General features: G+C 38.8%; 1 protein-coding gene across 6 annotated transcripts in view; it reads left to right on the top strand.

Moving 5' to 3' along the window:
• The window catches only part of WWOX (WW domain containing oxidoreductase), a 537552-nt gene that overhangs the window by 240404 nt on the left and 280220 nt on the right, over positions 1 to 16928 (top strand). Inside the window, exon 9 of one of the 6 annotated variants that reach the window (XM_064459627.1) lies at positions 14669 to 14760. The exons of the other annotated variants lie outside the window; for them this stretch is intronic. Within the exon in view, the coding sequence (XP_064315697.1) occupies positions 14669 to 14719 (51 nt within the window). The 3' untranslated portion in view covers positions 14720 to 14760. Of the gene's footprint in view, positions 1 to 14668; positions 14761 to 16928 lie in introns of those variants that run through there. 6 annotated transcript variants of the gene reach the window in all.

The raw sequence follows: 16928 nt of genomic DNA on the forward strand, positions 1-16928 counted from the left end.
TTTTTCAAATAGCGGCAGACAGTACATTTTAAGGGAAAAGAAGCTAGACTTTTGTAGAAATCATTAAACTGCGTTATGTTTGTTGATCAAAATAGTTTCTACCTGAAATATTTTCCAGCACAAAGTTAGCTGCTGTAAAAATAACACATAATTTGCAGTATATTGCTTTTAGAAGAGTAAAATCTCTTTTTAAGAGAAGTTCAGGCTAGAAATGGCCCAGGAGTGAACTATATTTAATTCTTGGAATCTGAGGTGGCAGGGGAGAGAGAGAGAGAGAAAGACTTATCCAAGCATTTTGAAATTGAAGGAGCTAATGGGGTATTATTAGAAGTAAAAATGCTTTGTGGATGTCTAGAATTTATGTTCTGACCGGTATCTAAAAAGCACTCCCATAACCTTTGGAATCATTGAGTAACCTCTTAGTTTCTTACTGCTGTCTTCATACTTGCTGGCATTCACAGGCTATTGAAAAGAAACCACAGAGTTACAAGAAAATGAGCACTGTATGTTCAGGGAAAATGCTTGAGCTTTACCACTTGGGAAGGAAATTAAGTGGTTAGTGATTTGCATAATGTGGGCAGCACCTTCTACAACATCCTTTATCAGAACCAAAATGACTAATGTCAGACCACAGAGTCCTTTTGAAACCGTGGGGCTGTTTCATGTTCTCTCTGAACCTCTACATACTGCACTGTACTACCGTGTCCTGTTGTAAGTTTTCATTTTGCACAATGTGGACCCTTTTAATATTTATCAGCATGCTGCCTCTAACTTGATACATTTGTACTGCACAGAAATTGATTTTCAAGAAATGTGTTTTGGATTTTTCACACGCTTATGGGGTTTGAGAAATGCATATTTGCATAGAAATAATCTTTAGTGAGCTAAATTTTAGAGTATGTCAAATTTATAAATATCACTACTGTAAAGACATATTTTTAGAAATAGATTTCTGGCACAGTTTATTTCAATTCCATTTTTCACATTTGTGTCACCAATGTAGCTTTGGCTTGGTATTTCCTAATGCATTTGTTTTCAGCATTCATGTTTTAGAGATTAAACTTTTCCGTTGTCTTGTTCAGACATTACAGTTTGAAAATGAAACAAAGCAAGAGAGTTGCTTTTGTTTAAAAGACATCCATTTGGTTTGAGACATGCGGCCAGAAAAACTTACTTAGCTCCTTTTTCTTCTTCCAATTCCAAGCACAAACACATTACCCTCTTTTTCTGTTACTTTGTCCCTTTACTGACAAAGGAAGTTCTCTACTTTAAAACCTCCTATGCATCTTTAAGGCGCATTACGTTTCCTGTGTCTGTTGTTTCATTTCAGAGTTACTGCTATGTCTCTGCTGTTAGCTTATACCATTTTAAAAACACAGATGCTTAGTGCACAATCACAAACAAGTAATAAATTGGATTTGTTTGTTTATAGGGACTCTAGTGTTCCATCTAAACAATAGCAATACATGCTTTAAACACATGTAGTTATATATATATATAAAACAGCAATAGATGCTCTAAACTGTTTGGGTTGGGATTACATTGCCACAAATACTGAAAGTATGTTGCAAATTTATTCTCCAGCTAAAGAGATTCCCATTCTAGAAATGGGCTGTATATTCACAAAGGAAACAGGCTGAGGAAGGGAAATGCCACGCATCCCCTCAATTTTGGAGGGTCCTCTGCATAAAGGCAACAATATTGTCCTTATCTGATTGGTGTCAGGGGACATGTAAGTCATCCTTCCTGTTCCTGAAGTAAGGAATTAGGCTCAAGAAATAATAAACAAGCCTGGTTTCTGTGGAGTTGAATGGAAAGATCAACTTTTCCCAGAAATAAATTTCAACTAAGGCCTCAAAATCTCTAACAGTCTTTAGGCTTGTTGATGTAACAGCTTGACTTGGTTTTAAGTAGACGTGTTCCAGGGAAAAGCCTGACTCCAAGATCTGGCTGCTAGTTATTGCAGAGTTCGTAAATTGTGCTGTAAATATCATTATACCACCTGCAGTTTTTTCTCTCTGCAATGTAAACATATTTAATTGTGGTACCTTGACAGAATTTCTGCAGCTGCTTCCTCTTCCAAATACCGTGCCTAATTTTTATATATACATAACATGGGCAGAATGACTTGAGGCTAGTTTTCAAACCCCTCTGGAAATGAGCCACTGGTGTAGAATTCACGAGGCTCCTGCTAATCAGATGCCTCTGTGTACTTGCAGAATTGTATTCTGCACTGACTAGTGTAAGTGTCCGTGGGCACTTTAAGATGCTGCTCCTCTTCTCATGTCCTAATAAGTGAGCTAACGCCAGGGAAGATGCCTGGCTTGGCCCAGGGCACTGTCATAATGAAAAAGAAGGTTCCGCAGAGGGGCATTTCTCAGTGGGAGAGTCATTTAGCTTTGGACTTGTTCTTCTTCACTGGCCAAATGTGTTGGCCCTTAAGGAATGGTATACGTGGTCTTTGAGTTTGTGGGAGAAGTGGGTTACTGCAGAGAAAATATGCACGTCTTTTATTTATATATATATATACACACACACACACAGAGAGTAATAGCCTGTTCCTTTGTTTACTTTACATTAGGAGTTTTAAGGCATTGCAACCCTTTAAGAATTAGTTGGGATTGTTAATATGTGGAAGAGGGAGGGAGAAGGAGGTCAGGGCGTCGGGACTGTGTTTGGCTGCGTTTAGGAATGAATGCTCGGTGTCACACATGGGACAGGCAAATTTCTCTATGCTGGCTCACTCTTCAAAAAGCCAGTAAAATCCATGATGAAATATTGCCACTGCCCTGACTAAAAATAAAACAAATTAAAGAAAAAACCCAAGGTGTTTTTATTTTTCATTAGACTATTTCAAAAGTGAAAAGAATTTAGGAAATCCATTGCAAATGGTCAAGGTGAAGGAACTGTTCTATGAAGTTCTCTTTGACCAGTTGAAATAGCTTAAACACTATTGACCACTCTTCTGCCCGCTCAGTGATGCGTGGTATTTTGAATCATCCATTTTCTCTGAAGACTACCTGGGGTTAGCATATCATTACTTGGTAACAGAGTTTCAATTCTAACCCACTGGCAGCGCTGAGCTTTAAGCTGGATACACTTACTTGCAGGCTCATCCAACCCTACATAATTGTCTGTACGTTTATTTTATTGTCAACTCAGAGACAAGCTGAAGAAACTAACTGTTTGCTTTAGAACACATTAACTTCTTTATCACATTAATACTGACTCATATCTTATTTCCCAGTTGCAGTAACAAAACCATTCAAATATTTCCCTCGCAGGACAATATCTTTAATAGCTTCTGTGTGTTTCCTATTTTTGGCTGTTTCTGTATAAACAGACTAATCTAATAGCATGCTGAACCATCTATACTTGGCAGAAATTCAGCAACTCACTCATTTCTATGGCAAGCTGGGATGCCAAGGGAAAAAAATCCTCACTTTTATTGCAGTAAGATCTTTCTTAAAGTTGTCTTTTATAAGTGTAATATAACTATCATTTGGGTTACTGCAGCACCTTGACTGAAAAAAAAACCCCACGTTTATTGCAGTAGAAGATAAACCAAATAGGAGGGCATTATTCCCTTCACAATGTCCACAGGAATTCATTTACCTAATGTATTCAGCCTCTCTCGTGCACTGCTTTAAATGGTGGTAAAGCACACACTTTAAAATATTGTTGAGAGCCAATTAGGAAGGCTGTCGGATAAGGCTGGAGAAACAATCTGGAAGTGACTGGAAAATGCTTTCATCTAGACTCATCTTGCTTGGGGTATTTACCCATCCTCAGCAAATTAAATTGTGTTGTCCCACCACAGCGATCAGGATCTGTGCTGTGAAGCCACTCAAGAAATATCCCCCGTCCATTGTGTGGCTCTCATCCCAGTATACCCCCATGGCTTACGTCAATAAATTGGTGAAATCCATTCTTCTGCTTCTGGCTGCTGCTCTGAGCCTCAGGATATGCAGTTTGATGTACATTTATTTTGGGGCAATGCTATCTTAAGCAGTCTCAGGCTCTTGCTTCCCTGAGCTGCCCTCTTCCTTAAAGTCAGCACTTTTTGATGGTTTATATTTCAGCCAGGTTAGTTTCCTGATCCAGTTCATTGCATGCTCATATAAATTCTTGCACCAGCAAAAACAAGGCAGAAAAAAGTAGCCAAAGACAATGACTATTTAAACCAGCTTAAGAAGCTTTGGTTGTAGCCAAGTGTCCACCCCCGGTTCAGTGTCTTTACAGTCAAAGCAGGACTATACCATCATACAGTTCCTGCCTGTAGTGCGTTGGTGTTTGTGATAAATATTTGAGCTATTGATGAATGTAGCTATAAAAATGCAAATTATGATGGTTTTCTTATTGTTTTACAACTGTATCAGCTGCAAAGCCTCTTAGAGTGAAGTGGGTTTATTTAATTTGGGGCATTTATCAATACTTACAGATTTATTTATGTAATTGACATTTTTATGTCCCTGTCCTTGTAACATTTGGGTGTAAGAAGCTTATTGAAACCATCTAGGTCTGAAATCAATGCATCTCTAATACAAAGAGGGTCCTTACCTGAATTGGCCTAACTGTTCAGAAATAACCCACTATTGGACTGTACTCAAATGAACACTAGTAACGCCTTACTTTAAAACAGGGAAATATTGAAGTCTTTTAGGCTTTCAATTTCCTTGCTTTTTTTTTTAACTGAATTTTTAACGTTATTTTTGCTATAGGAGGCCAAGTTCATCCCTAATATAACTGTATTGAAATCAGTGGGGAGACTTGTAATTTTAAGAATAAGACACAGTAAAGTGCTTTGCTGGATCAGGGCCTAAAAGGATTAGCACTGTGGAATGCTTATGGTGGACGTGGAGGTAACTGTATGAATAAAAGTCATTTTAATTGTGCTGGAGCAGTTTGGGAATTTTATGCTACCTCTCAATAAAAGAAAGAAAAAAAATAGAACAGACTCTCACCGCCAAGCAGAGAATCCTATATAACTTTTCCAATTGTTTTGCAAATATTGAAACTGTAGAAAACATTTAAAAGTCTGAGATATAAAGTCCCCAGCTTTTATTTTGAGGCTTGTGCACATTTTAAAGCAGATATTTGGTACACAAATTATAAGACCAATAGGGAGTATTGATTTTTAAGTATAACTATAGTGGCTTTGCGCCTATTCTATGTTTTTCATTAAGGCAACAGACTTTTTCCCAGAGAACTGAATCTAGCTGATGATTTCTTATTGTATTCTGTAAAGTAAAATGATGAAAGACAAAGATGATTTCTGTGCTGAGTCTGTTCCTGATTCCTCAGGAAAACTTGGCATCAGGTGAAACATCTGGTGGAATACAAGCTGTTCTTCTTCCAGGTGCACCAAAGGTGGATTTGGGACTGTCACTTTTTCCACTAGAATGGATTTGAACATGGTTCTCCAGAGTAATGTGTGTAAGGCCTTACTCTCCAGTATCTAGTACAAGATACCTTGTACCTGGAGTGAAGGGAAGGTACCTAAATTCATCACAGGGACTCAAGACATCTTAGAGGGGCCAGGTTCAGGAAGGACTTCACTGGTCCTGGCCTGGAAAACAGCAATGTGAAGCCGAATTGCATGTAGTGACACATTGCTTCCGTCAGTCTGCACAATCATTGAGTTTTTAGGACACAGCATTTGAAACGGAAGAATGCTTGTTGTTTTGGGGTTAGGGGGTTTTTTTCCCATCTGGTTGCAAGTATTTCAGTTACGTGCTTGAACTGAAGTATCTCGCAATCTATCCCAGGATGTGAACTTGTCAGGTTATGTCGTACTTGTGTCACTACTTGATTGGGCCATATAGGTGACCTAATGGCTTGCTGATTCAGTAAGACTTGCCCTGTTTTTGGATTCTGCTAAAAGCCAGTGTCCCCGCGCGTGTGGCATGGAGGAACAGTGCCCTCTGAGATAAGGTATAAAAATCAGGAGGGTGATAGCGGGCTGGAGCTGTTCCTGACTACAATGCATCCTCTGTGTGAGAAGGTTTTAGCTCAGGTGCTTTGGTTAAATTCAAGCTAGCTAGCTGAGTTTTGCTATCTAAAATTCCCCCTGTGGTTTCAAGCAGATAAACTGTAATCAACTATTGTACCTGTTTGTAGTTAATGCCGAGATTCACTGATGTAGGAAAACATTCTCACTTGCCAAAGTAGAGAGTTATTTGTTAATCCTCTCCTTTTGCATCCATTCAGTAATTCATTAGAAAAAAGATGTGTCTGTGCTCATTTCTAGGAAAAACATTCATGAAAATAGGTGTTCAGTGCTAGTACTAGAAATGAAGATTACGTTGTAGGTGCAGGGGCGCTTGCCTGTGGGCGTGTGCTGCAGGGAGCTTGGAATTGACACACGCAGAGGTTTTCTGGTGTGTCAGCAATGCTAAGGTGTTGCATTTTGCCTGCAATAACAACTTTGAAGGCGATCATCAAGCATTCAGTTGAATTTATACTCTTCTTTCTAACATCATTTTGCTCAATGATAAAAATCAGAGCTTATATTCATGCAGAGATTTGACCACTTCTTCAAGTCGTTTCTGAGCCCTGCACATGGCTGTTTGCTGTGTGGTCCTGAGGTCAGGCAGTGCTTCCCCCTGCACATGGCTGTTTGCTGTGTGGTCCTGAGGTCAGGCAGTGCTTCCCCCCGGTATTTTTTTTTTCTTTCTTCTTTTTTGCCTGTGAGTTGAGGTCTGACCATTGCTGATTTTTGAGCCTCAGATAAGATCAATTTTCCAATTGTGTAATATAGTACCTGGCTTTTCTGAATGGCACTGTTAATTGTCATTGACTATAATAGAATATGAATAGCACAGCCACTTGACACCAACTTAATGGTTCTGACTTTTCAGTGGTGCCAAGAGTGTAAGGCTAGAGGGGAAAAAGGGTCAGAGGAGAGATAAGAGCTCTTCGGATTCCATTGAAAAAGATGAAAGCTTCTGTGTCTTTCAAGTGGTACTTGTGAGGGTCACCATTTCTATGAAGTCATCCTAAAACTGGAAGTGATTGAGAAATTTCTGTCACAAAAGATCTGTTAGAACAACTCCACCCCCCTCCTTCACGAGGTTTTTTCAGGTTAATAGGCAAACAGAAAGAGGCATGTCTGGGATGGCTCAAGGAGAAACGTGGACAGTTGTGTTGTGGATGACACAATCTGCTCTGAGAGCAACATCGCTAACCCTGTTGGCCCTAAGGAAGAATCGCTCTTGTTTACTGCTGTTTTGTCCAGCTGGGACCTCTGGGAAATTTTGTGGTCCACTTTAGTACCTCTTTTAAGAAAAGCTTACTGCCCTTAAATAAATACACAGCTCTCTCTGCCTACTGGGAATCCGATAATACACAAGACGTGGCGCTTAGGGACATGGTTTAGTGGTGGACTGGGTAGTGTTCGGTTTTGGACTCAATGATCTTAAAGGTCGTTTCCAACCTAAATGATGCTCTGATGCTAAGATTACCTACCTACTCTGATCGCAGCAGTTCTCACCCTCGGCTGTGAGGGACAGAGACCAGGAGGAGGAAGATGTTTTACTTCTCTTCCTCTCTTGAACACTTGTGCAGGGAAAAGTCATTTTCAGTGCATTAAATGCCTGCCATTACTTGTATGGGATGCTAGAGTATAACTTCTATATTGTACCTATTAATTTCCCAGGGATTTCTAAATATCTGGTAACCAGAGGAGAGGAGTACGTTGCTGTGCAGAAATCTGGGAGAAGTACATGGTGTGCAGGTGGAGGTGTACTTTCAGTTGTGTGCAGGGTGCTTTGGAAATGGGGCAGGCAGGTAGATCCTTGTGCTGAGTCCGTAGCACTTACTCCACAGGTGCTGCAGAGTCAGGCTGTGCATGCATGCAAAGTTTCATTTAGCCAGGATGTGTTAGACTTCTGTTGTACATGGTCAGGTGAACTGCAAACCACAAAACCAAAGTCCTAGACAGAAATAGGCGTCCTTTGTTTGTCTGTTTGTGGTTCTGATGTTGAAGGTATGGCCTTAATGTGTAAGGGACTGACTCAGCAGAGTAATAAAATATTGGCAATGTTATGGCTTCAGGTGTTTCTGAAGGAGGAATTGCAGAAATCAAACTAGATAAGAAGCAGAAAGAAACTATGAGATCATTCATATAAATACCTGACATGAAAACAGTGAATCTAGAATTTAGATACTAAGAAAGTAAGTATTAGGAGGAGGAAAGGGTCTAGTTACGTCCAAAATCTGATGTTGAACAAACTCTGCTAATGTACACAAGGAAAAAAAATAACAGAGGGTTGCCTTCAGAGTGGTATTTATCAGTGGATATTTCATTGTTGTAAGGACTGGGGTGGGGGTGGGGTGGGTATTATTGTTTTATCATTAAGGCTGTTGTTTGGGAACAAAGCTTCCAGAAATGGTTGTCGAGGAAAGTTTCTTTATTTTGCCTGATCTAAGTTTTTCCAGTAGTTTTATGTTCAAAAAGAAAAGAAAAAAAGCAAAACAGCAGAAGTGAGAAATAGATATAAATACGACACTAAACTATATCTTTTAATACAAAAGAACTTTTTTTTTTTAATTAGAAGCTTGGAAGGACATACCCTTTAATTGCTGCACTTGTAGTTTCTGGGCCATCAATATCCTTGTTTCTTTCATTAATAAACTGGCAAGTCAAGTAGGAAAGCTGCAGGAGTATAATTTTTTCCCTTAAGCTCTACTTAATCAACAGCAGACTTGATCAAACAGAAAAAAGAAAATGTAAATCAGTTGCATTAATTCGGCTGGCAGTAAATAGTAGGAAGAAAGCTAAACATGAAAGAATGCTCATTTGCAGCTGCTATCTGGGGTGGGATTGAATGGGAGAAATAGGTAGTTAAACAGCTCTTTAGATTGTGAGTGACTAGGGGAATACTGGGGTTTATGTATGGATTAGCACAGTGATAGACCCTGAGTAGCAAAAGACGATGACTAATTACCTGACAGAGCAGCACTCCATTCGACTTGGTCATTGAAATTAATTTCTGTTTTCAGGACTGGCAGAAAGCAGCTGCAGAATTTCAGTTCAATACTCAAATTAACTAGGAGTCTAAATTATTTCTTTGCACATACGGTATTAGAGGAGTGGGTTACTAAATTGATCTTGATTTTACACACTGAGGCAAGAATTATTCCACCTTTTTCATCAGAAGTCCGTGTCCCCTGAAATCGGGGAATAAAACCTGTGCTATAATAAACTACTTGGCACTGATTTGAACTCTGTCAGAGAGTTAACATCTTAACAATTCCTGGGATCCCACATGAAAGAATTGTAAAATAAAGTCTTCTGGGATGAAAGAAAATTTTACTACCTACTCCACTGAGTAAAATACACTGAATTGTGAGCACAAAATGAGCCTTCCAATAGTTAGCAATAGCATTGTTAACTACACCTTTAACTTGCTCCAAAATAGTGTTCCTACATCAGATGAATTAACTGTCATTTGAGTAGGATTATGCCCACGAATTAGTTTGTCTTATGATGTGTATGCGCTTGACAAAGTGGTATATTTGAAAACTTCACTGACTGATAAAAGAGGTGGGGAAGATGTCAGTTGGTTAGTGTCGATGAACTCGTAAGAGTTGGAGTGAGGCACGGCAATGGAAGAAACTAAAACCAACTGCAAAAAAACCCCCACACAATCAGCTTTGTAAGAAAAACCTGTATGCACCAAAACGAAGTCATATATCCCATGATTCACAAATGCCAGATTTCCGTGTTCGTAGTTACTCAATACATCCATGAGCAGCAGTTTCTCCTTTTGCCAGTAGCAAAACTCCCAGAGCCTTTTGTCTGTTTAAAGGTTCATCATCTTTCAGCAACAGTAAATTCTAAATGTTTATAAAGAAATTAAGTAAATAAATATGAGAAGGAGGAAAAGGCAAGAGTATGGAAATGGAATAAATATTTAATATTCACGGGTAATTTTTTGCTCAGTGGAAAATTAGGCAGGAGGGGTATATGTAAGCCTTTTTTCAGCACTTGTGCCCCATAGTATTCTTGCTGAATAAATTATGTTACTTCCTGCTCTTTCCCGCGTGCTGTCTCTCAATAGGCACTTCTAGGCAGAAGGATTACCACACAAAACCAGCAGCTTTTATCTTTCTATATCTTAGTCCTGTGTGGAATTACTGCTGTAACTGGTCACCTTAGTAACTAAAATGTGTTTTATTTCCTTTGGCGATGCTAAGCCACCATAGCTATGGAAGAATGGATTGGATTTTATTCTAGTTCCATAATAAATCTGTAGAGCTAGCAGTTATTTAGAAAAGCAAAAACAAAACCAGAGAACATTCTTTGAGTCAGACACTGAGCAAACTTGATCTGGAGGTCAGCGAGAGACAATACATTGAGAAATCTGCTCTGGCGTTTTAGAGAGTCACATTTCACAGCATAGCACGTTGGTAATGAGTGTGAGGTTATATACCGTTCCTTGTTTGTATTGTCAAAAATCAGAAATCCATGAAAACAATTTTGGTAAACTAAAAGTGAAAACTAATGTTACTCTCCAGTACAGATACTAGTAGCATTAGAATGTCGTAATCATATGAAATGATTCTATTCTCTCCTTTTTAATTTATTTCATTATCCTTTTACTCTTAAGCTCTATTGTCCAGGTATTGTATTATCACTTTGCATATGCATTGTGTTCTACGTTTGCATTCATTAAAAAACCTAATATTTTATTGCATACCAAAAAGGACCAAAAGAATCACTAGACAATGACATGTGGTCTTAGAAATATAGTTTTCCTGTTCATCTTGTCGATCATATAGGATTCTGTCTCTATGTTGGAATACCAAGAATATTGAATTAAATTGCATTTAGGCAATTGATTTGCGACGGCTTTACATAGAGATGTGTCATTTATACTTTTATGTTCTGGAAAATGAATATTCCTCATCTTAATGCCAAAAGTCTACCATAATTACTCTTAAGCAACCATTACTATGAATTCCCTTGCATTGCCATTACAGAGAATGATGTTAATGATGTGCTTTTTGTCTTTGATATGGATAACAGGTAATCCTGAGAGTGTGCTAGACTGAGAACTACAATGTTTTGGATGTGCATTGGTGATCTAAGATGTTTTTAATTATTTCAGCCTATAATAAAGGGTATCAATAATGATAGAGCAGATGTTCATCTGTGATTGTCGTATCTACAAGTCGCTTGCCTAGAAATGTCAAAATAGGGCCAATGCTGAGAATGTCTTTGTGAGAGCAAACACAACTGCATTGAACATCTCTCAAATGGGAACTTGTTTTGGCCAGTCTGGTTTGGGAATGATTTCTATGCAAAGCAGGATTTGAAAGGTTGATTTATCTTCGTTGTTCACCTAAACCATCCATTCTTCAAGTGTTTATAACTTCCTATTCAAAGACTGATATGTCATTTCTTAAATAAACTTCTGTGTTGCACAGGATGACCTAAGATGTATAGATTCAGGTTATAAATTTGCTTACATGAATTTTGAAAAAAATGTTTCTAGAAAATAGGAGAATTGTAAGAAACTGTGTGAGAAAATAAAAAAAAATAATAATGTAATACTAATTTGTTGGCTTCTGAGAAAAAGATGCCCTGTACTTTTAGATGCTTGTGCAGCATGGACTCTCTTCATTTTACTCTGTGCTAATTCAGCACCTCAAGAATGCTGCGGAAATTTTTTTGCTCATGAAATATTTTCTTCTCAGCGTGAGGCCATTGCCATAGTCAGTAACCTCCAGCAGGCTTTCTAGGTTAGTAAAGCTGAAACGCTGCTGCTCATTGTGGCAGCTGACACAACAAGTAGCACTGGTGAGCAATTATAGTCTCGTGACTGTACACTGTAAGTTGTTTAATTGTCTTTTGCTTGGAGTTAAACAAACTGAAAACTTCAGATGGCAGGGCACTGCCATTTTTCAAGTGAAATTGCAGAAACAGGAAATCTATAAAGAGGGCATATATTTCACACATTTTCTCTACTTGCTGCTGAGACCGTTATTAATGCCACAATTTAAAAATAAAAAATGCAGAACATTAGAGTTTTGAAGGAAGTATCGTTTCCAAGAGTTAGGTTAATTCTTCTCATTGATAAAGTCTTGAATACCGTAGAAAATTACAGAGAAATGTTCAGTCTTGAAAACCAAACCTGCTTTGCTCTTTGCCACAGCGGTAGTGTTTGGGGAAGTTAAGCTGGGGTGGCTGGCGTGACTTTAACTTAAATAATGTCTCAAACCTGCTAAATAAGGATACTTACTTTAGGCCAGATCCCATCCTGGCCACTTGAGCGAGTGTTGTAGTAGAGCTTGCTTGTGGATAGGTTGTTTAAGATCCCCCTGGGACCCAAGTAATTAGCATATCATGTCATGGTGAGGTATTTATTAGAATGGAGGCGTTCTTGGGAGGCTGGGTTTCAGAGGTTTAAATCAGAGCTGAGCATAGAGTTTTAGGGCCTTATTCACAGTAAATTTTATGTTGGTGAAAGGTTATGGAATGGGTTTCCATACCATGTCTACTTGCTCTCACAAATCTCAGAAGAGATATGGACTCTGAACTTTGTTGTGGGTTTTGCTTTCCTTTTTTTTTTTTTTTATCTTTTTTTTATTTTTTTGGCAGGGGGGTGCATACCAAGGAAAACAAGGGGAAAGTACCTCACACAGCAACTTTAATTCTGCAGTGTTCCTTTATGCCAAACGTGCATCGTCAATGTAATATCCTGTAACAACTGGGACTCCAGGATGAACAGCTATTTAGTATGTCTCAGTTAGAAGTTTTGTTCTCAGTACCTGCACCTGATGACATTGGAGTTATTAACACCTCTGGGCATTTAATAAGCTCTCTGTTCACAAATTAGTGATATCATTGCCAGGAGATCCTGGTTTTTGATAGGAGCTTCATCGCTGCCCTCGTGACCAATCTGCTAGGCTGTAAGTCCCTTCCATGTGACAGCACTGAAGTGTTACCGCCACAGGCCTGTCCCCTCGGTCTTTCCCTCCTGTAAAGAGGAGAGAGAGAAAGAATGAAAGGCGGCTTTAGCCAAACAGCGAACTTGCTCCTAAGGAAGCGTTTGAGACTGATAAACACACAAGAACTGTTGTTGATACAATGTGAAGCAATTACGAGCCGTGCTATTTGAATCATGATGTAGTGTGTTATTTCGTTGGGTATATGCAGGGTAAGGGTTTCCTGCAGGAAAAAAAAAAATGTGGATGCAGAGTACTGTAATGTCCTTGTGCTGTAAATTGTCCGGAGATTTTGGAGAATTAGATACTGTTCCTGAATGGGCAGGGAAGGGAATCCGTGTACACAGGAGCACAGGTATTTCCCCCTTGGCTTTTATATTTAGTACATATGTAGATTTCTGCTTATACAGAAGAGAGACTAGAACCAAATGAATGAGGTTGCATAGGGTAATGGGAGCGTAAGCCTAAAATAACTGGTGCAGTTATTGCCAGCTCCGAATCTGATGGTTTCATCACAAAAGGCCCAAGATACGGATGCATGTCTGTAACTTTATGCAGATGAATAACCTTGTGAAGCCCATAAAATTCATCCTACTCTTGCTGCCTGTTGAAACAGTAAACTGTAAAAGCCCCTCCCCAAAACCCAGAGCCTTCACACCCGGTTCTGCAGAGTTCCAGTCACTGTGTTAATGCAGAAAAGTACTTTTACCGGTTTTGTTGGCAGTGCCTTATGGTTAAAAAAGCATTTTAAGAAAACAAATTCATCTCTGAACTAAGAGATTTCTCTGTATAACGCATATGCATAAATACTTTTCTGAAAAGTGGAGGCGTCACCATTTTGTGGCAGGCAAAAAAAAGGTTTGCAATTAATAAAGTTTTATTGATACTAAAGTGATTGTTTTAAGTGAGTTTACATGGACCAAATCTTGTATATAAATATGCAGTGCCAATAATAATGGGATAAAGCAAGCAGATTATGACACAAAAAAGGCCTGACAGTAGTCTGGTTCCCCTTATATTTTAGAATGGTCCATTTCTTTTTCAAGTCTGTTGTTGTTAGAATTGTGTTTATGGTAAGCTTGACTGCTTTTTGCAAAGTTAAAGAGAATATTTTGATTTCTGTGAAGCAGATATAATGAAGTTGGCTTGATAAACCCCCATTGGTATCTTCAGGGAACAAGTAGATTAAACAAGTAATTATACCATAAGGTTTTTAGAAGTTAGTAGATTTAAATACATTGTATGAATCTCATCTTAATGTAGCCTTTTGTCTGTAGTCCTTCCTGCCAAAAAAACCTCCTGACAGGAAATAAACATTAAAATAATCTTTAATCCCTTGTCTGGTCTATTACCATTAACAATTGATGCACTTTAATTTTGTGGGATTTTAACTACAAAATGGAATGGCTAAGTAGTGATAATTGGGTTTGGAATTATACGGTCATTTATATCAACAGAAATGCAAGTGGCTGGGAGGGTGATTAATTATTTAACATTTCCTGGCTGTGGTTCCTATTATAGAATTTTCTGATATATTCTGCTGTGAACAATTATCACCAAATGAGGATAAACAAATCTGTGATGTGAAGTCTTATTTATAAATTAAACTATATTTAGAAAATGTCTATTTCATTTGCATTTTCACTTTCTTCTTGATAGGACTGTCATAATCAGCTTGTTTTCAAGCTTTTCTGCCGTTTTGCTAATTTTTCAGGTTCACGCCCCAGATTTCGTGCAAGAAAAACAGAGCTTCAGATGTCATTAAAATAATTCCTATTCCAAATAAAGATACAGTTTATACAGTCATGGTAATGTGTTTGCATGTTCTGTTCCCCTTTCATTCCCTAATAATAGAATTAGTGCATGGCAATGTATTAGAATTTAATCTGAGTGCTGGCATCGGATTATATAATTTAATAATTTAACCTCCAACTCATGAAGATTTGGGCAAAGAATACTGGTGCTTCCATGCTTAAATAGGGTTCTCCGCATTTGAACTCTCTCATCTTTGGCACATTTGTCTATGAGAGTTAGGATTTCATGTTCTCTCTCTTATGTGGAGACTGGCTACCACTTTGGTGTATTATGCTCCTGTGTCCTTGTCGGTACATATACAAGCAGAATTTGCAGCTCCTTTCTCTTTGGCTTTCTTAAACTATGTTTGATTAAAAAAAAGGTGTATGCTGCTTATCTGACAACATAACACAAAGTCATTCTAATTAGTATTTTCCAAACCATTTTTCCTGACAGTTACCCTGAAAAATTTCCCATCCTTAATTCCCATTAGAAAACCAAAAGACTACAACCCTTAGTTTGAAAACGATTACTAAAAGTGCCTGAGTTTCTTCTTCAAGCAGAACTCCTAACAGTCACCCCTGGCAGTCGTACCCAGAAAACAAAATCCAGTTTACATGCTTATATATCAACAAAGAAGGAACAACAAGATGATTATAGTTATCGTTAGTGCAGTGCCTAGATTGTTAGTCACAGATGAGGACCCAGCTATATTAATAAATATGCAAAATAAACCAAAAAGATTGTTCCAAGTCGGTATTGCTAAAAACTTAAGTGTTAATCAAAAGTCAGGGATACAGATAGATAAAAAGAACAAGCATATAATGAGATAATATTAATCAATATGGTAGGCCCTGTTTTAGGCATGATTTTTTTTTGATGCCAAAGAAAAGATTAGATACCAAAGAAAAGGAGAATTTTAATGTGGATTGTGAAAAAAGATAATGAGATAATATTGCAAATGCTTGCGGGCAGATCTGTAAACAGAATAAAAGAAAGCATGAAGATGCTTGTTTGAAAATTTAGGAAGTCATCAGTGAAAATTACAATCTTGCAGTTGATCTAGGGTGAGCATTGACATGTTGATAGTGAATCAGGATAAACTGGATTAAACTGAAGATTTCTCTATAGACAGACTACAGTATTAGAGGAAGAAAGGATGGATATGTTCTGAAAAACTAAGTTTTTTACCAAAGATCCTCAACAAAGTGAGTGCAGGAGCAGAGAGAAAAGGGGTGACATATTTGTGGGCTGGACCTTCATGTGGGCGTGTAGGATAAAAGTCTTACAGTTAAAAGAAAGAATTGGCAGCGAACCAGGCAGAAACAGATCAAGACTAGAAATCTGAGCACGGATGAGCAGTAAATTCTGGTGAGCTGGCAGTTATGGCAAGTCCAGAGGACTGCTGGGTAGCACTGAAGGGGGTGGCAGAAGGGGAGCTGACCACCCACAGCCGTAGAGAGACAGATCACGGCAACTACAGGTCAGAAAACTTAATTACAAGATGAAAGAAACAGGCAAGAATATCTTCAAAACCAAGATGCGGGGACGTTATCCTTGTTCTTTGCACAGCATCTGTGCAGACTGTGTTAATGCTCCGCATCTAATAGTGCTTAGCGGTGTTGAAAGAGGAAGAAGGCGCTTTGGAAGAGGCATCCTGGCTGGGTCACCTAGTAGTTCAGTGTTGGAAACCGTATTCTCAGTGATGCTGAACAGTAAGGGAGCTGCTGTGGGACCGAAGGGGCCACCGATTGCCTTGAGAATGAATCATTAACTATCAAAATTCTCGATCAGTTCAGCACCCGCTACCTCAGCTGCAGCACGACAGTGCCAAAGCAGAGCTCAGTTGTGCACGTTAGCTTGTCTCCTGTCTTTAATTAGAGCAAGATTTGTTCATTAGCCCAGTAAGTCTTCAGTAGCCTGACATGTGAGTGACACACTGGAGAGGACGCACAGCAAGGCAGTGTAATAGAAGTTTAGGTGCGTCTGCTCTCTGCGTGAGGCCAGCACGGTTTGATCGAGAGGTGTGGTAGCCCCGGGCAGGAGCCCGGTGTAGATGAAGCAATATGCACAGCTCAGCTGAAAGGCGAAGTGTAGGTCTTAGTGAGGCTGGTGAAGCTGGTGGCTCGATGTACAGTATAGGGCTATGAGAGAGCCACAGTATTAACGCTTTCTTTGTT

Source organism: Phalacrocorax carbo, chromosome 8 (genome assembly GCF_963921805.1).
Source record: "Phalacrocorax carbo chromosome 8, bPhaCar2.1, whole genome shotgun sequence".
NCBI lineage: Eukaryota > Metazoa > Chordata > Aves > Suliformes > Phalacrocoracidae > Phalacrocorax > Phalacrocorax carbo.